The sequence below is a fragment of the Leptosomus discolor genome, chromosome 1 (genome assembly GCF_034619465.1).
Source record: "Leptosomus discolor isolate bLepDis1 chromosome 1, bLepDis1.hap2, whole genome shotgun sequence".
NCBI lineage: Eukaryota > Metazoa > Chordata > Aves > Leptosomiformes > Leptosomidae > Leptosomus > Leptosomus discolor.
The window spans coordinates 109,230,494-109,255,391 of record NC_141391.1 but is presented as its reverse complement, the minus strand read 5'-3'; the positions used below and the strand labels follow the sequence as shown (position 1 = coordinate 109,255,391).

Here is a 24,898-nt window from a genome sequence, read left to right as displayed (position 1 = left end):
AATGGCTGGAGAGCTGCCAGGCAGAGAGGGACCTGGGAGTGTTGGTTGACAGCTGGCTGAACACGAGCCAGCAGTGTGCTCAGGTGGCCAAGAAGGCCAACGGCATCCTGGCCTGTATCAGGAATAGTGTCGTCAGCAGGAGCAGGGAGGTGATCGTGCCCCTGTACTTGGCTTTGGTGAGGCCGCACCTCAAGTACTGTGTGCAGTTTCGGGCCCCTCTCCAAGAAGGACATTGAGGTGCTGGAAAGGGTACAGAGGCGGGCTACGAAGTTAGGAAAGGATTTGGAGCCTGTCTTGTATGAGGAACAGCTGAGGGTTCTGGGGCTGTTTAGCCTGGAGAAGAGAAGGCTGAAGGGAGACCTTATCACTCTCTACAACTACCTGAAAGGAAGTTGTAGCAAGGCGGGGATTGGTCTCTTCTCCCTAGTAACAAACGACACAACAAGGGGAAATGGCCTTAAGCTGCACCAGGGGAGGTTCAGGCTGGATATTAGGAAGAATTTCTTTACTGAAAGGGTTGTCATGCACTGGAACAGCCTGCCCAGGGAGGTGGTGGAGTCACCATCCCTGGAGGTGTTTAAGAGATGGGTAGAGGTTGTACTTGGGGACATGGTTTAGTGGTGTTGGTAGAGCTAGGACAAAGGTTGGACTTGGTGATCTTGAAGATCTCTTCCAACCAAAACTGTTTTATGATTCTATCATTGAAATACCAGCTGAGAATTTGCTTGTGCCTGCTTTTCTTGAAGGAGATTCCCCCCCCCCCCTGCAGAATTATCTGCAGAAATATTTTAACTAAGTAGCAAGTATTTCACCTAAAAGCTATCTTTGTTTTAATGTTGATATCAAAACATTCTACTATGAAGCTGCTGTGTGACACCCAAAGATGAAAACTTATCCATATGGATGGAAATGGTAGCTAGCACTTAGAGCAAGTGCCGTACGCTTTTTTTTTTCGACTACTGGGATGGTGAGACAAAGTGAATGCAAGGGAATTTCAGCCAGTTGAGATTCTGTGCAGTAGGCAACTAGAGCTGCTAAGACTGAGTGAACAGGGCCAGAGTTATGTTGTATGGCTGGTGTATGCAGGAGGGGTAGAAAGAACAAACCTGGAGACACTTCTGTTAAGGAAACTGGGGAGACCTAATCTTGCAGTTCTGCAACTGGGAAAAAATGAGGAACAGTCTTTGTCTGTTGGTTAGTTGTTGCTTCAACACAGCACTCATCCCCCAACAGGCAAGAAAGAAATAGATGATGAAAAGGTAAGGCGTGGGTGCATGACACCAAGCCAAGTGTGTATTTTGCTTATTTCTGTGCCTACTTCTGACCAAGGTCTGGGCTGTTCTGCTTGAGTGAGGGAAGGTGAGTCAAGGATAAGCACTCCACCTTCACACCTGCAGATAGGCAGGTAGGGTTGTCTGAAACCTTAATTTGTCTGAGCATTTGTAAGGGAAAACAGTAAGAATGAGTTCTTAGATCTTAATTAGTCAGATCTTTGGTCTTATGCTGAAGGGAGAACTGAATACAATAACATGCTTTTCTTTTTTTTTTCTTTCTGGATACCCTGTTATGAAACAATGTTTTCCTTTCTCTTTCGTCTCTCAAGCAGCACAGGGCAGATTTTGTGGAAAGGTTGTAAAGGCCTAGCTTGTCTGTACTTATTCACATTGTGCAGTATCTTAGCCTGTTTCATTCCAATAGACTTGCTTACAAATCTAGTTTCTATTAAATTGTGACAGAAAAAATTGGAATTCAATTTATACTGTGGTGATAGCAAATGGTGCTTTAGAATTAATAGTGGAGTTTTGTCTGCTGCAAAGATGTTATAAGAAGGTAAAATAGCCTATAGTTAACGTTTCTATATTTGTCTGCTATACAATATGGTCCATTCTGTCATTTTTCACTGGTAAATTATTTCTGCTTTGTAGTTCAGAAATTAGTAGCGAGAGAAAGCTGTAAAAAATGAAGCTTGAAAACTTGACATCTCAGTGTGTTCCGAGAAGAGCACTAAAATGTCAACTGATTTGCCAGCTGTTAAGGTACAACTGCAGATTTCCATTAACACATTGAACTAGCTGTCCTACAGCAGATAAAAGTCCCCTTCAAAAGAAGAAAGAAAACATTCAGAGCAGGTCATTGCCTAAACATGGGGACTAAATTAACTAGAACAAAAAAATTCACAGATTCTTCCAGAAAGCTTGCTACTCTGCATCACATACTTCATTCACACCAAATGGGTTGACGGGTCTTAATGCCAGACATTTCTTGACTCCTTGCTGTTTTCTCTGTTGTTTTCTAGAGGTATATTCTTACACAAATGATCAGCCTGTAAGAAGGAAATGATTTCTTTTGCTGCAGGTGTAGAGAAGTAATTTAGGAGTTAGATTGTATGTAAATTTTCACCTGTTCAATTCTTTGTTTAGAACACTTGATTTTTAGGGTTATTTAACCCTTCACAGACATCTGCAATGGCAATGATATCCTCAAAAATTATTCAGATCTGTTTATGGGAAGAAAAAAAAGCTTTCACACAAATCTTCAAGATTTTAACTCATCCTTTCAGATAAACCCTTGGATACAGATTGGGCCTTCACATCTGTATTCTGGATGGCTCCAAGAGGGCTTCCTGCTTCAAGTGCTCAACAGTGACAAGCTGTTACTGGGCATGTATTAGGAGCTGCAGTGGCACTTATCGAGCAGCTCTACTGCTGTTGGCCGTAGCAAGTGCCTGTCCTCCTCCCTGCTCTGTACAGTCCCACCTGCTTTACTCAGCTTGGTGTGGGTGGTGGAGCTGAGCCTTCACGCTGATGCAACCTCCGTATTGGACCAGTATACAGCACAACTTATGGCGTATAGACAAGAACCTTATAGCAGCTCAGAAACAGCATGTGTCATTGGGTAATGTGAGTCTCCATGCAGCAGCAGACTGGGAGATAAGCACCCTGAAGAAGCTTGGTCAGTTAGCCAGCAAGGACCAATTTGTCCTGTTGGAGAAGTCATTTGATTTGGGTTGTAAGAGTCAGTCACAGCAGAGCAAAAACTGTGCGTGAGAACAGAGTGGGGTGGGGGGGCACTTAAACCACCTGAGGAACACATGGAGAAGGGGAGTTGATGCCTGTGTGATGGATGGAAAGCTAGCTATTTTCCCATGAAAGGGAGGCACAGCACAGGAACTGAGATTGGTAGGGGCCAGCACACTCAGAGGACTGAACATTCCTGCATGACTGAAGTCGTAACAGGGATATTTTGATACCTGAATTTGACACCAAGTAGTAAGGTATGAGCAAGGAGGAGTATGTGCACAGAATGAAAGGAATCATGAAAGTTTATTTCTAAAAATTGTCTGGGAAATAAGAACAAGACAGTGGATGAAGGTATAAATCTGGATATACATCTTGAATTAATGCTTTGAATCCAATCTTTCTTACAGGGAGAATTGTGCTCTGTTTTCCTTGTAAATGATTAGTGTCCTATGAATTCAGTGCTAGCCTTAGGATGTTTGCACTGTTATGTACATGTGTATTCTGGCAATAAGCCATTGTTATGCACCCAGTGATGAGGATCAAAATGTTGATCAGCTCCTGTCACTGAGACAGAGCACCTGGGGAAAATAAGGTGACGATCATGTTAAAATTTGAGTTGTAGCGTTACGGATGAAGGGAATGAGCTGTGACTTCACATGCAGCTTTCATTATTGCACTTCTCACTTTTGAGCATTTAGTTATCATGGAATGGTTTGGGTTGGGAGGGACCTTAAAAACCATCTAGTTCCACCCCCACTGCCATGGGCAGGGACAGCTTCCGCTAGACCAGGTTGCTCAAAGCCCCATCCAGCCTGGCCTTGAACACTGCCAGGGAGGGGGCAGCCACAGCTTCTCTGGGCAAGCTGTTCCAGTGCTTCACCACCTTCACAGTAAAGAATTTCTTCCCAATATATAATCTAAATGTCCCCTCTTTCAGTTTGAAACTGTTACCCCTCATCCTGTCACTACACTTCCTGGTAAAGAGTCCCTCCCCACCTTTCCTGTAGGCCCCCTTTAAGTACTGGAAGGCCACTATAAGGTCTCCCTGGAGCCTTCTCTTCTCCAGGCTGAACAACCCCAACTCTCTCAGCCTGTCCTCACAGGGGAGGTGCTCCAGCCCCTTGATGATCTTCACGGCCCTCCTCTGGACCTGCTCCAACAGGTCTGTGTCTTTCTTACCCTGGCGGCCCGGAGCTGAGCGTGGTACTGCAGGTTGGGTCTCGAAGTGGAGCAGAGGGGGAGAATCATATCCCTTGACCTTCTGGCCACACTTCTCTTAATGCAGCCCAGGATGTGATTTGCTTTCTGGACTGTGAGCACATGTTATTGGCTCATGTTCAGTCTTTCATCCACCAGCACCCCCAAGTCCTCCTCCGCAGGGCTGCTCTCGATCCACTCATCGCCCAGCCTGTTTTTGTGCTTGGGATTGCCCTGACCCAGGTGCAGGACCTTGCACTTAGCCTTGTTGATCTTCATGAGGTTGGCACGGGCCCACCTCTCCAGCCTGTCAAGGTCCCTCTGGATGGCCTCCCTTCCCTCCAATGTGTCAAATGCAGCACACAGCTTGGAATTGTCTGCAAACTTGCTGAGGGTGAACTCGATGCCACTGTCCATGTTGCCGACAAAGATGTTGAACAGCATCTGTGTTACTTTTTTACATCACTTTGTTACCTTGATAATAGGGGTATTTTAATTTTTATTCAAAGAAGTTGTATGAAGAAACTCATTATTTTATATGCATCTCTAGCAAAGATTCTGCCCCTTGATTCTTCAGCAGCAAATTCTGACTAGGACTGTGGCTCTTCCTACATTAATTGATAGCAAGGCTCTTACGTGAATAAAGGGAAATGGCAAGAAAGGAACTGAGGCATACATGGCATTGTCAGGACATTATCAGAGAAGATCCAAATAGATGTTCTCTTCCTGACCTCAGAGCCTGGCTTTTTCCACAGATATCTGTGGCACAAGCTTGTCCTTATGTTAGGTTATTCTTGTTCCTGTATTATTTTGGCAGATTAACTACTGATTAACAAGTGGCTTTTCAGAAGTCTGTCTGCAAAGCCTAAGAATGAGACTGCAAAGCTGCTTCTCGTACTGACAGTCCTTCTCCCAGATGAACTTTAATAGGGTGTCATAAAGAAAAAGTTTCAGATTTCTTTGGGAGTGGGGTGGGGGGGAAGATTACAAGAATCTTAGGAAACCCTTGAAAACTAGACATAATTTATTCCTACTGCCCCTATAGCTTAGCTTTCCACAATAAAAAAGATCCCAAAAAAAGAGTTTATTTCAGATTTAGCTGTAAGACATGAGATGATCCTGTTTTTATGTTCCTATATTCATGCAGTTTTGATACAGTCTGCGTATTCTCTGCAAATTCTTGAAACTATGCTCTGTGCAAATACAGAGAAGTCTTCAGTCGGGTCTTGTTCTGTATGCAGTCTGCTATGGGAAGTGTGCTACTTCTCATTAAATCAAAAAAAATGAAGCAGCACTAAAGTGAGAAGAATTAACTTTATTGTATCTTTTAGTCTCTTTTGTTCGCTTCTATGTTTATTTCTTGTGTATAGAAAAATGCCAGCTTAAAAAGCTTAAGTACAGCTTAAGTTATAAGATGATGTTGCTGTTTCCTAGTGACAAATGACAAGTATATTTTTAAGGTAAGATAGGATAAAACCTGTTCAAAGGTAAAGCCAAAGGGTTATTTACTGAGTTATGTATCTGGGTTTGCTTAAGAGTGGGAGTAAATACAAGAATTTCAAATGCAAAACTGATGTGGTACAACAAAATACTGTTCTTGCGAAATTTTCCAGTTAAATGATAAAATTTGTTGGTTTCTAAACAATCCAGATATTACCTGGTACTTCTTATTACTTTGGTATACTTCAGTAATTCTTAATTAGTTAGCAAAATAAACTCTTCTACTTTTCTTATGCAATGATAAATTTCCATACTCTGAGAACTTGATTTTTTTTTAAGAGATGGTTTGCTTATTTCCTTGTGATTAAAACCCTTCTATCCCTAAATAAACATACTGGATTTCAGTTGCAGCTACGCGAGTTCGTTCGTTCTACATCTTGTATGTGTCGAATAAATTCTAGAGAGTCTTACTAACTGAGGATGATAATTACTTTTTCTTTTTAGGAAAAAGGCATGTGTCTTACTCAAAGAACTGGAAGCAATAAACACTGTTTCTTCATTTGGCTTTCGTTTCCTTCCACAGACATAACTGAGGGGCAAGGGAAAACCAATGTGAATGCAGCAGATCCAGTGCTTTCTGAAAGCATCACAGGGCTTCTTTATGGTATCTGGATAGTATTGTGATATCTGCTAATATCTGGAGTCTGTTAGCTGTGTTAAGGGATGTTAAAAGTGTGGCTACTGCCTCCAGTCCCAGGTTTCTCTCCTGCCTGGCCACTGGTGTCCACCCTGGCACCCAAGGCCTCTCTCTGAGCTGAGGGCTGTGGCTGCTGCTTTGCCCTTTGGTTCAACCAGTAGCAAAGCTGAGCAGGTGTCCCAATGCTACACACAGACAGGACGCTGACATGGCCATCACACAGATTGACACAGACAAGGTGCTGCCTTTAACAGTACACATGTGCAGGACCCATGTAAACATAAACTGCCAAGTCCTCTAGTCAGCTGGCAGAGACAAAAGGTCACTAGGGAAGTACACATCCAGTATACTGGCCCCTTTTATACCCCTTTCTGTCTATTCCCCCTTTGTTCCTCCCTGTTCCCTGATTCTGCATGGTCCCTTACCAGATTGTATAGTCCCACCACCGCCCCCAACATCCTTATGAAGTTGCAAAATCCTGTTTGCCTGCAGTTCCTTGATAGCCCACCAATGAGTGAGTTTTTTTCTCATTTTTCTGTTATGTTTTCCTGTCAGGTTTGTCTCTGTAGGTTTTGTTCCTTTTCTTGCTATTCCCTGAAAGCACTGAAAAAGTCATTGACCAGATACCCTTAAAGGGGCAGGCACTCTCCTTTCACACACCCTGACAAGTTGTGCTTGGACATGTTATAGCAAAGAGTAGCTGTGAGGTCCTTGTGAATACAGCCTCTCCAGATTAGATAGCAGAATCAAGAAATTGCTAGCTGCTTCTTGCCACTAAAATTGAGAATCTTAAATATTTTTTCTGATCAAGTAGCTCTGATTGCAAAGTAAAAGCGGAGTTGGTCAATTAGTATGAAATAGTTAAGAAAATACCATCCAAACAGGTCCTGGCTTTAACAGAGGAGCCTGATGGTGCAGTCATTAAAGTAGAGACTATTTTTGTAGAAGTTAGTGGGAGTCTTCAGTGTCTTAGAGTTTCACAGGCCTTGGGAAAAAATCCATGGATTCCTATGAGCTGTATGATATTTGCAATTTAAATTAAAGCTAAGGTTTTTAGCAGTGTCAGCATATCACCATGAGTTCTTTCTCTCAGGGGCACAAGAAAAAACCTTACTGTCCTTCTCCATGACTGTATGCATGCTGTGCTATTCTTTTTTTTCAGTTGTGATATTCATTACTGTACTCTAAACACTCTCATATTTATATTTTTCAGGTCAAAAGGTGTGCTATGGTGACTTCAAGCGTTCTTGTTACAAGTTAGCTTATTTCCAGGACTTGTCTAGACGTGTGGGCTTTCAGGAGGCCCGCCAAGCTTGTGAAATTGATGGTGGGGCTTTACTGAGCTTGGAAAGTGAAGCTGAGCAGCAACTAATAGAAAACATGTTACAAAACCTCACAAAATCGGGCTCTGGGATTTCTGATGGTGATTTCTGGATTGGGTTGTGGAGAAGTGGTGATGGACTAGCCACCTCAAGTGCTTGCCCTGACCTCTACCAGTGGGCTGATGGAAGTATTTCACCATTCAGGTAAGTCTGTAAAACTGTTTATTGGGAAGGTTTCATGGAAAGAAATGGAGAGCGGTATGTCTGGCAAGTCAAGTCTTCTAGAAAAAAGCTTGAAGACTTGCTGTCCCATGAAGTTAGTAACTTCCCTCCTTAACTTTTCCAGATAAAGGGAAGCTGGCAGCCAGGGTTTTGAATTTGAAGCTGTAAAAGTGTGACAGTGTGGCTTCAGCCTACAATTTTCTTTGCTCCCATCTCATGAGTTTGCATCTGTGTGGCTTTTGGAGGTTTTTTGGCCACACATAGTCTTTAGGATGTGGTCTGAAACCAGGCAGACAAATTCCACAAGGCTCTGGCCAGCTCAAATCAGGGAGCCAGCCACCAAGTAAATTAATGCATGTTAATTAGTGTAAGTTTTTCTGTTTCTACCCTCTTTTTTTGAAAAGCCTTTAATTTCCTGATTAAGCCAAAGGCCAGAGTAGCAGCAGCTCACAGGACTCGGGACAAAGGGACAGGTAAGAGTCAGATAGGAAGGAAAACAGGTAGCAGAACGGTAGGATGTTATTTCTGCAGAGGTGCTTTGACTGGTGAGAGTTTTTTTTAAGATCCAGAGCTGTGGAGCCCAGGCTCTAAACTCCTTTCACAGAGGAGTTGTGGGAAATGCGGTATATCTTTGAAGAGGATGGGGCCCTTGGGGTTGACATGTCTTCATTGATGTACACTCCTTTCTTTGGTGTCCTGATGAACCTTACCTTCAAAATTTGAAAGTTTGTCTTTATGTGCACCACTAGAAATTGGTATACAGACGAGCCTTCCTGTGGAAGTGAAGCCTGTGTTGTGATGTATCATCAGCCAACTGCAAACCCTGGTCTGGGAGGGCCATACCTTTACCAATGGAATGATGATAGATGCAACATGAAGCACAATTTTATCTGCAAGTATGGCCCAGGTAGGTGAAACTAAAGTTGTATTTCAGAGGTGGGATACTTACTTAGAAAAACAATTGCCTCTTGTTTTGTGAGGGGAATCTGCAAATGTCTTGTGGTCTGTGGTACTGATTCCTTTGGTGTGTGAGTGCCTGAGCTGACATTAACAGGGAAGGTAATATATTAAATCTACTGGTAATTTAAATGAACCTATCTGTATCCAATAAGAATGTTTTCAAGTTTAGCTTCACTGCATTCCTAGGTTTACTTTGATTTAACTCATTCACTAGTTATTTCATTTTCCACAAAGTGTTTTAAGTGGCCACTTTCTACTTGCCTTGCTCACTATCAAGTGGGATGACCAAGACATCTCTGGGTCCTACTGTAAAACAATTACACTGTCCTTGTAGTTGCAGAGCTCTGCTGTTTTATACCAATTTGTGTTGGCTGTTTCAAAAAGTTTTGACTTAAGGAATGAAGTCCAGAACAGCGGGAAGAAATTTCTGCATTCATGCATGTAGATTTGTAGATGTGAAAAGCAGATGCACACTAGTTCAGATGGTGACAGAAAAAGACAGATCTTAGGCAATTTGGCTGTACTTTCAGACATGACATAGGTTCTGTATATGTCAGAGGAAACATGAACTGTAAACTAGAACTTTGTGCAAACAGAAAAAGGATGTGGAAAGTAAACTTTCAAGCTGAGCCTGTAACAATTTCTACTTTTGATAGTATTTACAGTAAATGAAAACATGTTTTCCAGCAGGATCATGCAAATATTTTCAAATAATTTATGGTGTGTTTGATTGTCAAAAACTAAGCTGGAAGTCAGAATGCATATGAAGTGCTACTCTTAGCAGCTATTTGACCTACTTAATTCTGCAGTTTCCTACCTGCTTTTTCTATACTCATGATCTAGCAATAATCACACTCTTTGTAGGGATGTGTCTGTAGAGATCCAGGCTATTTTCTTCCTCTATTTTTGGCAGGTAGATAGCTTTCTCACTGTCTAATATATTAGTGGGGATATTAATGGCAATTAATATTGCAAACATATTAAATACTTGGAAGGCTTGATATACCCACACATTTTACCCCCACCCACTAAGTTGTTCCTGCTTCTAAAATTATTAATGACTATCACTGTCTTATGTTGATGAGTTATCATCTCTGTCACAGGCCATTCAAGGAATTTTATTGCTTTTGCAACATCACAATTATTTTGAAATAAGAGAAAAATGTTTAAAGTAGTTAAAATAAGTACATTTTTATGTCAGAAAATGCAGATTTGATTAAAAGGGCTCAGTCACATCTTTAAAAACAAACAAATTGAAGTAAAATAATTATTCTGTAATAGTGAACTGCTTACCATTATAGTTGAGATATGATAAACAATTGTTTTATCTTATTGCTTTCACTATCTGAAAAAATGCTGGGTATTTTGGATTATCAGAAACCAAAATAACAGTAACTATAAAAATGAATTTGTATTTCTATTTCACTATGTAGCAATAGATTACTAGTGTATAATGAGGCCTATAATAAGGCAAACAATATATAGGTAGATTATTATTAGGACTGACATTGTTATGCAGCTAAATGTGGTACTGCTGAAATGTAGCTATTTATTTTTCAAGCTGTTGGAATTGTGCTCTTTAGCAAAACAGACTATTCTCCAGAAATGTATTTTTCTATCACATGGAGGGTAGATGCATGAATGTATATAAATAGGTATATGACATTTCTTTCACTACCTGAAGAAAGTACCACAGTGTTTGTAAGAAAATTACATTTGCTGTCTGAACCATAGTGAGACTTACAAAAGGACCTTCCCCTCCCCCCCACCCCCTCTCAAATCATTGTAACAGCTTCAGCGTCAGCCATCTGCAGTACAAAATACATCCATTTTACCAGGACTATTAAAATGCCACATGCATATTGAATTTCACTTTGTTATCAGAGTATGTTGTTCTTCACAACTTTTCCTTTCCATTTGGAGTGTATGGTGTATGATGCCAGTCATAGGCCAAAATGCAGAGGTTGTAGGTGACCGTGATGAAGTTGCAGCTCATTGTATCAGCAGCAAGTTCAGGGCCATGCTCATTAGGCAGTCTCACTCAAGCAGCAGCTACATTTCTGGTAGTCACTTTCATTTTTCTAAGACCTTTTTATAGTACCTCCCTTGACAGCATTTACTGTTGCAATGCTCAGTCTGGCTTTAGATCATATTGATCATTCAGTGATCTTAAATTTAATTACAGGTTGGTAATTGCAACCACATTTAGTTTCTGTCCAGCTCCTGTAGGTTTGATTATATAATCAAATTAAAAACTCATCTCCTCTTCTGCTGTCTAGAGCCAGCAACTCAGTTCTTTGTGGCATTTTGATATCTTTCTTAATATATGGCCAAACATAGCCAGTTTTTACCAGAGCAGATGAAATAATTGCCTTTGTTCTAGTAGACTTTATTGCTTCTTCAATTTCTCCCAGCATTTTGTGTTTATCAGGAAACTCAGAACTGCAGGCCTCTAGCACTATTATGTTGATATAATCTTATGATAATGAAATGGTATTCATACAATCATGCAGATTCCACTCCTATGCCCAGTATGAGGTAATTGATTCTATAATCTTTCTAAAATTTTAATAGTAACAATAGCTATAAGTAAACTTGCAAGCCTCTGCAATACAGCTTAAAGCCATGAATAAGTTCTCCAGCTTCTGGTGCATTAGAAGAAATATGATACTATGATACCTCTTTTAACGATTTCACTTATGTGATGTATTAGAACCCGCTGCCCATCATTTGTACTTTAGGGCTGCCTGTTGCAAAACTAAACTACATGAAGCTGACATCTAACCTCACAAACTTGTGCTGCTTTGTTTTGCTTCATAGCCAAAATTCTGTAAGCGTTATTTTGAAATGTGAATAAGATTTAAGTATTATTCAAGAAAACTTCTTTTCTTATATTGTTTTAGCATTGTCTGCACGAATGAAACTTTGAATATGCTAGAAGTTTCATTCAGTGCAAGAAATTAAGGGATTCAGTGACTTAGCCAGTAACCTAGCAGAGGCCACCAAGAACTGGAACTAGAATAAACTATAGCCCCTCTTTAAGGAGCAAAAAATCATGAACTACTGTTCTCGGTGATGTCCAATGATGGGACAAGGGGCAACGGGTGCAAGCTGGAGCACAGGAGGTTTCACGTTAACATGAGGAAAAACTGTTTCACTGTGAGGGTGACAGAGCACTGGAACAGGCTGCCCAGAGAGGCTGTGGAGTCTCCTTCTCTGGAGACATTCAAAACCCACTTGGACACGTTCCTGCGTGATCTACTCTAGGTGGCCCTGCTCTGGCAGGGGCGTTGGACTAGATGATCTTTCGAAGTCCCTTCCAACCCCAAACATTCTGTGATTTGACACTAGTTTGCAAATAGTCTTTGGTAAGAAGATTAAATGCTGAAGAATTAAGCAGTAATTGTTTTGGAGAATGTATCTATCTGCATGCAAAGTAATGAAAACATCTGTTTTATTACACACATTTTTCCTTCTTCGACAATCAATTTCAAATGTTGATTTAACAGATAATGTCTTAGAAAAAGAATTAGGAGACAGAGCGGAGCCAGATTACGGTAAGAAATTTTGAAACATTAAATTGAGTTGCAATGGTAAATACATAATTATAAAGATAGCTTACAGGAACCTCCAGAATTACTCAAGTTTAACAGGCGTAATTTAGAACTGGAACATAGGAAAAATGAATACTTTAGAGAGCAATAGCTACAAATATATGGCTATTGTTCAGAATAACGCTGCTCATAATTCTTGTTCCAGATGTAACGCAAATTTTGCAATAAAATCCTGTTTACATATTTATATCCAGCAGATTACTCAATCATGAAAATGTTCTTTTTTCTAATATAAATTAAGATGTAATTACTATTAATCTATTTAACAACATAACAGTCATATTTTTTTACTCGCTCTTTTCCTAAAATGTCTGATATCCTTTTCAGATATTTTTCCAACAGTGCCAGCAGGAAATCCTTATGACACAAGCAAACCAGAAGATCAGTATCATGTTATTGCTACTGAAACAGGTAATGTGTTCATATGAATTTAATGTTCTGGTAAAAATATTAACAGTGGACTCAGTTAAATTAATCTTTAACAATGTCTGTTATTGTCAATGGGAGGAAGAAGTCCATTTCCCCAGAAGTGCCCTGAAAACATACACTTTTGAATAACATTTCAAGAGTTTTAGTCAGTCCTCTTTAACTGTGGAAACAAATTATTTCCATGTCTCCCCAAACTTTGATCCAAATCTACAGTTTAGCAGTCTGTGAAATCTGCACCGTTGTCTCTGACCCTGGTGAGTTTCTGTCAAGACACAAGATTTCACTGGTGGTCTCCCAGCTGTGGAGTGTCTCCTTCTAGCTGTGATAACCAGTGCCTTGCCTCTCTCCGTCTCCTTCCCACCTCTCTCCCAACACGTGATTAATGAACATATGGTGTATACATTATCTCTTGTATTATATTATCTTTCATATTATCTTCCCAAGGTTCACAAAAAGGCACAAATTAATCTTTCCTAACAGATAGGGCATGGATTTTTCAGCTACCTGCAGCATAAGCACTGTGGTATAGCTCCCCTGAGTACCCTGTGTTTTAAGGAACAACACATGCTAAGAGAAGATGAGTGCTTTGCTGAGATTTCTGGCAGAGATGGCACTTGATAATTTGAAAAAGGTTACCTACTGCCTAGGAGCTTGCTGTTATGCCCCTAGCTAGTTCATTTAGCAATTTATCCTGAACACAGTCCTGAGGTTCATGAAGAATAGTAGCATGGCCTTAATTCAAGGAATTGAACATCTCTAAGGAGCAACTCAAGATTTTACAGGATTACACCATGGGATTATGGAAAGCTAGTGTTCCATTTCCACACTAGTTGGCTGGATTTGAGCCAGTTTCTTGACTGATGTTCCTGTTGGTTGTAACTCCAGAAGAATGGATATACTGATGAACTGTATTTTGAAATCAATATTACTATTTATACAAACCATGCAAAGACTTTCTATCAAACTCATAAATCAACCCAACCTGAACATTCACATTTATTCTTGCTAGTGAAAATATGTTCAAAAGAGAACAATGGGTAAGAAAGTCTCCACAATTTCTAAGTTAAATGTGTACTGTTTATAAAACATGGGCATATAGATACTGAAAAACATTCAGACCTTTCTGGAAGTTGTAGACCCCATCCTCTATTGTAGGTGGATTATGGAGTCCCAGCTTGTACCATTTCCCACTCCTTTTGTCCAGGGACCTGCAGGGAAGCACCTTTAGCTCTGTCCCGATTAGACAAGAAGGGTGTACCTTTGTCTTTTAAGGGGAATGGGGAGACAAGAGCAGGGTTTGTTCTTGTCCTACATGGGTGGGAATCCAACATACAAGGGCAACTGAGTAGACAGGTTATATGGACTGTAAAAATAATTGACTGTGAAATGTATTCTGTTAAAGTACTTGATTTTTCAATTACAAAATTGGAAATCGTGTCAATGCATACAGAAAATGTCAGAATTTGAGTCCTTAAGATATGTTTTGCGTGTCACTGGAGAAGTACTGTTTTATTCTTGATATTGCTCAGTTATCTTTTGAGATCTTGCTATAGAAGGAATGTATAAATGTTCTTTTGTGTAAGTTAATGCATTTCTGATATTTTGCTCCAGATTTTTACTCACATGCTTAAGAGTATTTCAACACGGGAGACATTAATGAGAACTTTGTTCTTGTAGGTATAATTCCAAATCTAATTTATGTCATAATACCCACTATACCACTACTGCTGTTGATACTGGTGGCTTTTGGGACTTGCTGTTTCCAGATGCTTCATAAAAGGTAAAATATACTAATCCACAATGGTCTTATATTGCAGAATTCATATTTCCATTGGCAAGCTATTCATGCTGAAAGACTGCTTACATCTGTCCCCAAATATGCAAATAAGCATCTTTACATCTATTAAAATCCAAGTAGTTTACAGCTGTTACATGTGAACTTTCACCTTCAGGCTTTTCCACGACATGCTGAAATAGTTCTAGGTCTCTAAGTATATTCTCATTAGGATTTCACCTCTTTCTGAAGAAGGTACCTTTGCTGACCATTTGATAGGCTGAGCTACTGCCAGCACTTTTACTTCACCTCTTCCATCATGATTACCACCATAGCATCTGGGCTATGGGAAATAATAGTGGGGTCCTCAATGATACCAGGTGAACTCAAGGATTCACCTCACTTTCTGACCCAAAGTGCAGTTTATTCCAAGGATAAACCTCAGGGGGCTAGAAGCTGGTTAATGATGTTTCAGTGTGCATTCCATACAAGCAACAGATGGGCCACTGGAGCAGATGAATTGAAAACAAAAAGCAAACAACATGTTTTGAGCCACACGCCAGTGCAACTCCTTTGTACATCATGTATCTGCCAAAGAAGATGCAGGAAGTAAACAGATATGTGAACATAGATGTAGTGTCAAATGGAAACATTTCAGCCTATGAAACAGGGTATGTTTTGATCCATGCTTTAAAATTCTTTGGACTTTTTATCTTTCTCAAAATATGATATGCCCAGATATAACAACATATAATACTTTTTTCTTGTGAACTAATTTTTCTGAAACTTTTGAGGATACTTTTGATTCTGCGAATTTTTTTCAGGAAGCGTTCTCAAGTTATTGTAGTCCAGAAAAGTTTAAACTGAAATGTTTTATGGATAAATGCTATTTTCGTAAAATAACAAGAGCAATAAACCATTTCACAATCTGTTTACCCTCTTGAAAAGCAGGAATACTAATAAGGAATAGGATAACATTGTTTTAGGAAATTAGAAAAAAAAATCCTCCTTCGGTATTTTTCTGTGGCTTTTATTTAGCCTTTTTTGCAAATAGCTGAAATACCTCTTTTAAAGGGAGAAAACACTCCAAATGTCAAGTCTGCTTATATCTGTATGAGTGAGTGTACGTTGATGTTTGCAGCACTCCTTAATGTGTCTCATTGAAAGAAGTAATCACAAAGAAAAGTTGTTATGAGGTCTGTAGATTGTGTCTTTATTTTATGCACTTTCCTGTAAAGAAAAGGAAAATGTGCACTTCCCAACATGTCTTATGGCAGGCAAATTCGTGATTGTGAAAGGCTGTATCAAACCTCAGTGCTGGGGCTGTAGAAAACCGAAAAGAGTAATCAATGAATCATATGTATAATAACAGCAATTATATAAGTATTCTAAACCTGGAACCCTTATTACAATGGACCTGGAATTCTTGGTAAGTATGATGTACGTGTTCATACCTTTTCTGGCAGCTCTTTCTCTCCTGAGAAAAGGTTCAGCTCTCAAATACTCGTGGGAAAACAATGAGATTCATGGCCCACTGAAATGAATAGAAATAGTAGTGTTGACTTCTGTGGGCTTTGGTCAGGCCTTTGATGCTATAGCAGTTCATCCAGAAGTAGTTCATCTGAACTTCCAAGACTTAAAAGTTTCATGACACAGGTATTGGAAATTCAGCTTGGAAGATTGTACTTTTTCTGTTAGCTTCTTAGTTTGGTAGATTAAAATGGTACAAAAATCAGGGAGGAAAATGGATTGGAATCAAAGCAGATTGTTTATTTTGGGTTGCACCAGAGCTTTTAATTGAGAAAACAAAACAATTTTTCTTTAAAATTCATGTAAGTCAAAAGAGGATATTCTGATATCACAAAAAATGAAGCATTTTCTTTTTTATCTGTTGAAATAGAACTTTGTTTTTAAAATACGTTAACTCATCTATTTTCAGTTGTATTTCCACATATGACCTGCCTTGTGAATTATTTTGGTTCATCACAAATATACGGTTCTTGGACAAAAAGCAAATTAAAAAAAGGCAACAACTTGAACTGATCAGCTGGACACTGTAGAGCTTTAGGAAAGGGATTCTGTCCTGCTGGGGAAGGAGGGATCCCCAACTTTCCAAATGAATCTGACTTCTCATTCTTTTTTAGGCTTCCACAACATGGTGACCTTTCCTCTGAAAGCCACAATCCATGGCCAACCAGGACATGCCTAGCTTGAAAGGTCATGACTAATTTTGCCTGGCGTTGGGCTCTTAAAGGGTAGTAATAAGGCAAAGCAAAATATCTTCCCTGTAGCTAGTAGAAATGATCAGGTCATTCGTGCTTAGATGCTCTCCCTTTCATGTCTTCCAGGGAAGCAAGGAGAAACTGCTTCAAAGACTCATCTCCATTATCATCTGAATGCCTTGCAGAAAGTTTAAATTCCAACCTGGTATATTTCTCAGTTTCTATGATTGCATTTGATGATCAAAACAGCGATATGCTCAAGCTATTTATTGCATCTTCCTTATCTTTCTTACTAAAACCTATTTCCTAAACCAGATGTAAAGCTGTTGAAAGTCAGTGTAGGTTTGCTGAAGATAAGCTCATTTTATACAGCTAACGTTCTGATCCAAGGATTTAGAAATTGTTCCTGCTATGTGGCAAGGACTCTCCATTCAAAGCATTTCATCATCAATTTACAAAATATGCCTGATTTTGCTGTATTAATCTGGAAGGAATAGTGAATCAGTTTCTTAAAGAAGTGCTGAAACTAGTGAAGTGCTGATGCATTGCAGTTGCTTTGTTTATAGCATTGTGGCCTGATCTAAAGTCCACTGAAACCAAAGGGAGTCTTTTCAGTTACTCCAATGGGCTCAGGTACATAATGCATTACTTTGTAGGACTTCAGAGGTAAGTCTGGAGGGACTAAAAACTACTGTACTGTGCAGCTCCCTCAAAGTACATTTTTAAAACAACTCAGACGTGCTTACATTTACACACCAGGAAAGGAGTAAAACTGAATGTATAGGACTGTTGGGATCTTGACTGAGGTTTCCAACTTAGAGAATTATGTGGGGCTACTTCTGCTCCTCTGGTTTTTACTTAAGTGGAAAAAACCATCAGTGTGAAATAGTCTGGCCAGAGACTAAAACATTTTGATTGAAATGCAGTTGTGGTTCACGAAGTGCCTCTTCTTTTCAGTAGGCTGCAGTGCACTGTCATCTGCCATCTAAGTGAGGGAAGGTGGTGTGTTGTGGCGGTCCGAGCAGTGATGCTAGCCATGTGGAACAACTAGCATCAGCTTACAGGGTACTTCAGGGCTCTCTGTAAAGATTAGGGTGAACATTTTTGCAGTATTGCAAAAGAGCAAGTACTTTTGGAACCAGTTTTATCTTTTTTATTAAGAAACCCCAAACACAAAACCTACTAATGACAGTTATGAATGAAAACTAGGCCTGAGGAAGCTTTCTACCAGTCATTCATTGCTAGGAGTCTGATTCATGCACCATTACTCCATTCAAGTTAGATCAAGCCCTGAAGGGGAGAAGCTTTCTGGCATACCAGTACACACTGGCACCCACCAGTGTACCACAGTCACAGGGGTGCTGCTCCAGGGTGCACATGGGCAGGGTTGTGGTAGTTCCCTGGGGTGGGTGGGCTGCACCCTGAGCACATTGGACATGGGCTTGGGGGCATGCGTGCTCACATCCCCCATATGTCCCCCCAGACAAGGAAAGCGCTCAGCCTTCCACTGCCCTGGTCAAACAGTGTCCACACCCACCTCTGAAAAGCCCACTCTGTGTGAGTCGGTGTGGTTGAATGTGAACTGGAAAAACCAAAAACCAACCAAACAAAACCCAGGCCAAGTCAGTTCAGTCCCTGGGAGGAGCACTGCTAAGTGGGGTGGTCTGGTAACTTTGGTAACAGTTGCTTACCTCGACCCACCGCTGTGGTGCTATGCTTGGTGCAGCATGGGCACAACCCTTTAGTGGATGGGGAAGCTATGCTATGAAAGCAACAAAGATGGCCTTCAAATAAGGGATGAAATACCCAGATCTGATCACAAACCGGGACTGCAAAGGCACATGTGCACTGAAAATAGTTTCTATTTTTATTTTTCAGTAAAGGAAGAACAAAAACCAGTCCAAACCAGTCCACACTATGGATTTCAAAGACGCCTAGGAAGGACAGTAGCATGGAGGTATAATGATTTACTGACTGAAAACAAAGCAAAAGTACCATTTTGCAGTCAGGCTGTATTAGAATGTCGTCAAAGAACATTAGCTTGGAATGGCTTGAAAATGCAAAGGATCTAGAAGAATGGACTGTAAGCTCCCCCTTGAGGCAAATGTTCAGATCATTTTTATATAATGTTTGATTATTAATTCAGTAACGAAATATGCCATGCTAAATAAAGGGTATGTGTTTATTTTGCTAAGAGATGTAAGTTAGCTAGTTGTGAGCAATGAAATGAACAGAGCATTTGAAGTTTTTATGGGGAAATATCTACAATGTATATCAGTTTTAAGACTGTTTGTAGTTAAACCCACTTTGTTTCCTTTGGTCTCATGTATTGTAACCTAGTTAATGTACTGTAAATGGCCTGACAATTTTACAGTGTAACAATTATTTATCTTTGCATAAATGTTTGATACAAAATAATTGTTTAGTATTTATTTGCACACTTAACACAGTTTTTGATCCTCAGGCGCACAAATTATTAAATATTAACATGGTTGCTAGCGGAGATAGCCACCATGTTGTGACATCGATCTGATGTGGCAAAGTTCAAGGATTCATAAAAGTCATTTGATGTCATGTAATGAATCCACTCTGCCAGGGAATGATCATAACTTTTTGATGTATTGGTCCAAGGCAACATAAATAACTTGGCAAGTGATGCCTCATTAATGAGGTATCCTTTGAAGGCAGCCATTAGTAGTTATTTAAGTAAAATATTTTTTACTTTTTGTGAGGGGGGGGGGAAATATCACAATGGGAAAAAGTTTAAGATGATAATTACATGTTTAATTAAATTATGTAAAAAAGGCAATAAAGACCATAGTGTAATGTTGGATCAAGAAGATGACAAATGGCTTTTCTTGGAAGTGGCCCTAATAGATTGATCCCAATGTTACTCAGACTATTAGCTGGAAAAGTGTTAATTATGTTAATTGATAGACAGATGTAGGGATACCCTGATACATTTAAAGTTGTCTTTTAGAGTTGTTGTTAACATCATTAATGTCCGTTCTCTTTGGTTCCTTAAGAACTTTCTGTGCCATAAGAATAGTTTTACCAGTCATTAGGAACAGATCTTGGAGTGGTAGCAATAGCACTCTGGCTGGTTTATTGGTGACAGGCTGGTGCTGTAGCAGAAAGTTAAGGGGTTTTGCTGCAGTTACAGCAAGAGTTCAAGAGCACAAGTTCAAGCTAGTTGGCTTTACACTAACACAGGTTCAAAACTATGGCTGTCTGGAATCTGGGGAGAAGGGACAGAAGCAAAACTGTATTACTCTTCGAGTTGCCTATGCTGTGTTAGCTGATGTTGACCACAGCTCTGAGTCTGGAGACAAATGTGTATCAATTTTTCTGAGTAAAGAAAAAACATTTAAAAGTTCAATTCCACTAAAACTAATTGTTCAATGCTATTGCTGAAGCACTTTTGGAAGCATCTTGAAGTTGCTGTTGTGCCATGTTTTTACTTCCTCTTTGAAGAAGCCTTCTTCGGTAGTTCACATTAAGTATTGCTACTCCTACTTAAAATGTTATGTAGTTTTTCGCATCAGTCACCACTTCTTTCTTTGGTCAATCCTTTACTTCAATTTCCTTTGTAGTAATTGTAAACAGAGAGAAAATGCTATGACCCTGAATGATCACCAAGACCAGAATTGTTTTCTCCTGACTTAAGTATTGCTTAACTGAGGGTAAGAGATTCCTCTTTCTTGGGAACAATTGTGGTAAAAAGGACTTAGTTCTTTTTTATGGTCTTGAAGGATTAACTCCCTTAAATTAAAGGATTAACTATTCATATTCAAATTTTGTGCTTCCAAAGGACATGTAAAGATGTAGGAATTGATAGTATGATTAATGCAGCAGAAGGTATTTCCATGTAGCAATTAGGAGAATGAAAATACTTTCAGATGTCTTTCTTGACGAGTGAAAGCAATTGCTGGGCAGTTATAAACATGGACCGATCTTAAGCTCTGAGTGAAAGAAGAATGGGAGGTGGTATGTACTCAGATTCTATAAGTAAATAAGAAATATTGGTTACTGGGACAAAATATTTCCATACCTTATCACCTGCTTAGGGGAAGGAAATAGTTTCCTGCCATTTCCTTTGCTTAGGATGGTGTTCCTAGATACTAGGTAAAATCTCAATGAACTTAAGAATCCTATGTAGAAGTCTGCGAATGGTGCACAGATCAAACTTACAGTCTTATGACTCCCACCTTTAAGCTGGTGATTCTTTCCCATGTAAAAAATACAAATCCCATACAAACACAGATTCTTTTGTCTTTATTTCCCTTATTTCCACACACAAAATGGACACAGGAGTAAGTAAAAGAGGAAAAGGGGAGAGATAGGTGTGATGCATACTTACAGAGAGAATACCTAGAAATGGGACTTTATGCTGATATTTCCTTTGTATTTTCTTTGGGCTTAAAGAATACAGAAAAACAACAGGTATTTACATGACATGGTCCATTAGTGGCAACAGAATTGCTATTTACAAAGAAAAGCAAACAAAAAACCCAAACGAAAAAACCCACCCACAAAACCCACCAACAAAACTCCCCAACCTCCTCTGTCCTTCATATTCACATTAAAATCTGCAGAATGGAGAAAGGAAAATGATTTCCAGTTTCAGGTGACAGATTTCATCAACTAGAGCCACTTTGAATAAGCTTTTTGGCTTTTCTGTAAAGCTGTGAGGTCCCCTCACAGTGACCAGATTCCCTTCTGCTCACTGCCTCTCTAAATCTCTTCTAAATGACAGCAGTGGGTGAGGCAAGGAGCTGAAGAATCAACAGTAAACCTTGGCTAGTGCTCAGATGGATGGCAGGGCCTCAGTTTGTCAGTTTAAAAAACTTTGTACTTCCACGGTTTTCCCCAGGGAATATAACTTTTTTTTTCCTGGTAGTTATCTTGGCCTTTTGCAAGCAAAAAGCATCTGGGAGAAAAAGCTCTTGTTTCCTTCTTTAATCTTTTAACGTTTTGGGTGCAAGCAAGTGTCAATCAGCATCAAGCTTCCACCCTCTATTTCAAAGCATCTTGGGACTGTGACTCAACTGAAAATAATCCATTATTTTCTGCCCATATGTTTTAACATAGTAACAGCTGGTTTCTCCACAGGTTAATATGCAGACAACTGAAGCAATGGATGCTGAATGAAGGCTAGAATGTGGATGACTAAGGTTATGTTATTTTTATCTAGACATAAATTAGTGGAAATGTTTATTTTCAACTATACTAATCGATATTACATATATGTTTCTATACCAGAGTTTATAACAGGATTTTTTTTAGTCTGATGGGATGGTTTATTAATGTAAACCTCAAAATATATCTATGCTTTGCATTTTGGGAAGCAAAAAATACGCATAAATAAAAGTATATTACTGTATTTCTGGGAAGCACAATTTCTAGTGACTGGATCTGCTTTGAGTTGGCTCCTGTATTTCATTAACAAACTGAAACACAATTTACAATAGTGATATATGGTAAATAATGCAGAAATCATGTCACATTTTAATTAAGCATTTTAATGTAATTGCTTCTTCCGAATCAATTTATACTGATAGCAGAGTGCACTTTATTTTCAGTGGCTGTTTTCAAGTGAAGGAGAGTGACAGGAGAAATAGCAGTCCACTATGAAAGACAGGATTTGCAACTTTAACATTTTAATGTTAAAAACTGTAGTTTATATGAAAAAGTGTCTTCTTTCTGGCTTAATGACATCTGTCGGTGTTGTGGTCACAGATGTATTGATAAAGCTAAGTATTTTGGTCTGGACCTAGTCCTTCAGTGACTGCTGACCTGTGTTTATAAGCTGGCCTTATATTTTGAGCCCTTCATAGCTGCATTTAGTGTTACAAGCACCAAGTGTGGGAGCTCCTTACAAAAATTGTATATCTGTGTGTATATGTGTAGATAAACATACACTGTAAGTTAGAATGCGTTTTATATTTTCATGCAGTACTTTGGAATTAAAAATATATTAAATTCCTACACTAGTTTGAAAACAGAAATAAAGGAAATACGATGTGCTGCATTAACATTAAGGCACCATTGAATTTAAGGTATCTCAACAAGTAGATATTTTAATAGAAACCTATTTAGAAAAGAGCTCAAGGAGATTAAACCCCCTTTTTTCCTTCATGTTGTTTCCCCTTTATAATGCTGTAATGGGCTGTAGTTTTTATACAAAGCACAAAATCGGTAATAAGGCACCAGTACAGAAAAAGCATATAATATATTAAAGGAACCCAACTACTTTTTATTCACCAGGAATAGCTGATACTCATTATTGTCAGGGGTTTTTTTAAAAAACATTGCTTTTTTATGATAGGAAGTTGCAATATTATGTGTCTGTGCTTGGACATACACAAGCACGTATCTATAATTGCTTGAATAATTGCCAAAACACTTGCCTAAAAAGAAAACTAAAAAGCTGTATTTGATTCTTATTTAACTCTATTAATTCCAAATGAATTACATGAGAGAGAACTTTTGGCTTACATTCAGTTTATTCATTAGAAAGCAGCATGATACATGATCAGCCTTTGTGCACAATCAATAAACCTCATTCCAGAGCTTTTTGTAATAGACAAGACTGAAGAACTCCCATAAGCGCAGTTTGAACAGATATGTGGTGAGATTACTGAGAAGAGTTGACTATGCATTGAAATGAAAATGCATGTTGAAAAATACAGTGTAAAAACATAAAACCAGGTAATGTTTGGCCTGAGGTCAATAATTTAGATGATTTTTCAATAAAACATTTGCAGTTTGCAAGCTTTTTTTTTTACTGCCCATGCTTTGCAAATCCCTCTGCTGTGCATTTAATGCACTGGTGTTCAAAGAAACTTTCCCCAAGGTCTCAGTTAAAAGAAAAAGTAAAATGATAAAACTGTTTATTAACATAAGCACAGCATCTATTTTGAAATATTGCTCTCAATTGGTAATGGAGTTCTCAATTATTAATATTTTCCTCCCCAAAATGTAAATATTTATTCAGTTTCTATAACTGTGAGGTTGAAATGCCAGTCTGGTTTACATCATTGTACAATGGCTTGCTTTCAACCTTTAAATTCTATTTCTGTCATTAAAAAATATCAAGCTAATAGATGATTTTTTGCATCCAGTCCACGAACATGGTGACTCGTGCGTACACTCCTGGTCGTTTGGGAAGTGCACACCCATGGCCAAATGATGTTACACCAACCAAAAACCACTTGTTACCATCTTCAGATGTCAGAGGGCCCCCTGAATCTCCCTACAATATGAAATTCAAAAGTTAAAAGTGAACATTGTCAACTCTGGAGCAAAGCCTGTTTATTATATTTTGTTTCTGTTGATCCTTGATCATAGACATTGTATTCTTATGTCTTGGGTACCACAAGGGAGATCAATGTGAATTCTTCCATGTGTAAAAATTCTTGACATAATCTATTTCCTTTTTTCTCTTTTTTTTTTTTAAAGGATGTGATCTTAAGCTCTCATGAGTCTTTCAATACAGGACTGGGTTTCAAATGATTTTTTTTTTTTGCTTATTGAGCTTATGTTTAGGCCTTCATCTTTCACAAAGCCTGAGTAAATGTGTAGGATTATTTTTCAGTTGAATCTATTCAGCCAAAATGCAGTTCTATTTTCAGTCACACCAGAGTTTCTGCAATTTCAAATTTAGAGAAAATGATGGCAAGATTGCCAGAAGAGTTGTCCTTTTCTCACACCTTCTTCTCAATAGCTTAGCAGATGTAGCATTGCACTAGAGTGTGGGAGACCAAATTTGGTTTATCCCACAACCTGAGTGAGGGATGAGTCAGCCGTGAGTTTCTTGTTTCCATGAGAAAGAAAACAATGACTAGGTTTTATTGTCTATCGAGTTAATTGAACGTATATTATTTTTGTCTTCTCGCGGCCCTTTATGGGAGAGTTCTGCAAGGACTTGGCCATTAAAATACTTCTGCCCATAAATCTAGGGCATCCGCAAATGTTCAGAGGCTGTGACAGCAGCCTAAA

The 24,898-nt window shown here is 39.1% G+C and overlaps 2 protein-coding genes across 2 annotated transcripts in view; one reads left to right on the top strand and one right to left on the bottom strand.

Moving 5' to 3' along the window:
* The first annotated feature begins 2,804 nt into the window (after positions 1-2,804).
* Positions 2,805-18,860, top strand: CHODL (chondrolectin). Its single transcript, XM_009948646.2, has 8 exons — positions 2,805-3,009; positions 5,365-5,397; positions 7,562-7,880; positions 8,648-8,805; positions 12,368-12,415; positions 12,800-12,883; positions 14,579-14,681; positions 18,776-18,860. The coding sequence occupies exons 1-8, from the start codon at positions 2,805-2,807 to the stop codon at positions 18,858-18,860; spliced, it is 1,035 nt and encodes a 344-aa protein (XP_009946948.1).
* A 5,136-nt stretch (positions 18,861-23,996) lies between these two features.
* Positions 23,997-24,898, bottom strand: part of TMPRSS15 (transmembrane serine protease 15) — a 57,030-nt gene continuing 56,128 nt past the window's right edge. The window contains exon 28 of the mRNA XM_086482357.1: positions 23,997-24,152. Within this exon, the coding sequence (XP_086338483.1) occupies positions 23,997-24,152 (156 nt within the window). The remainder of the gene's footprint in view (positions 24,153-24,898) is intronic.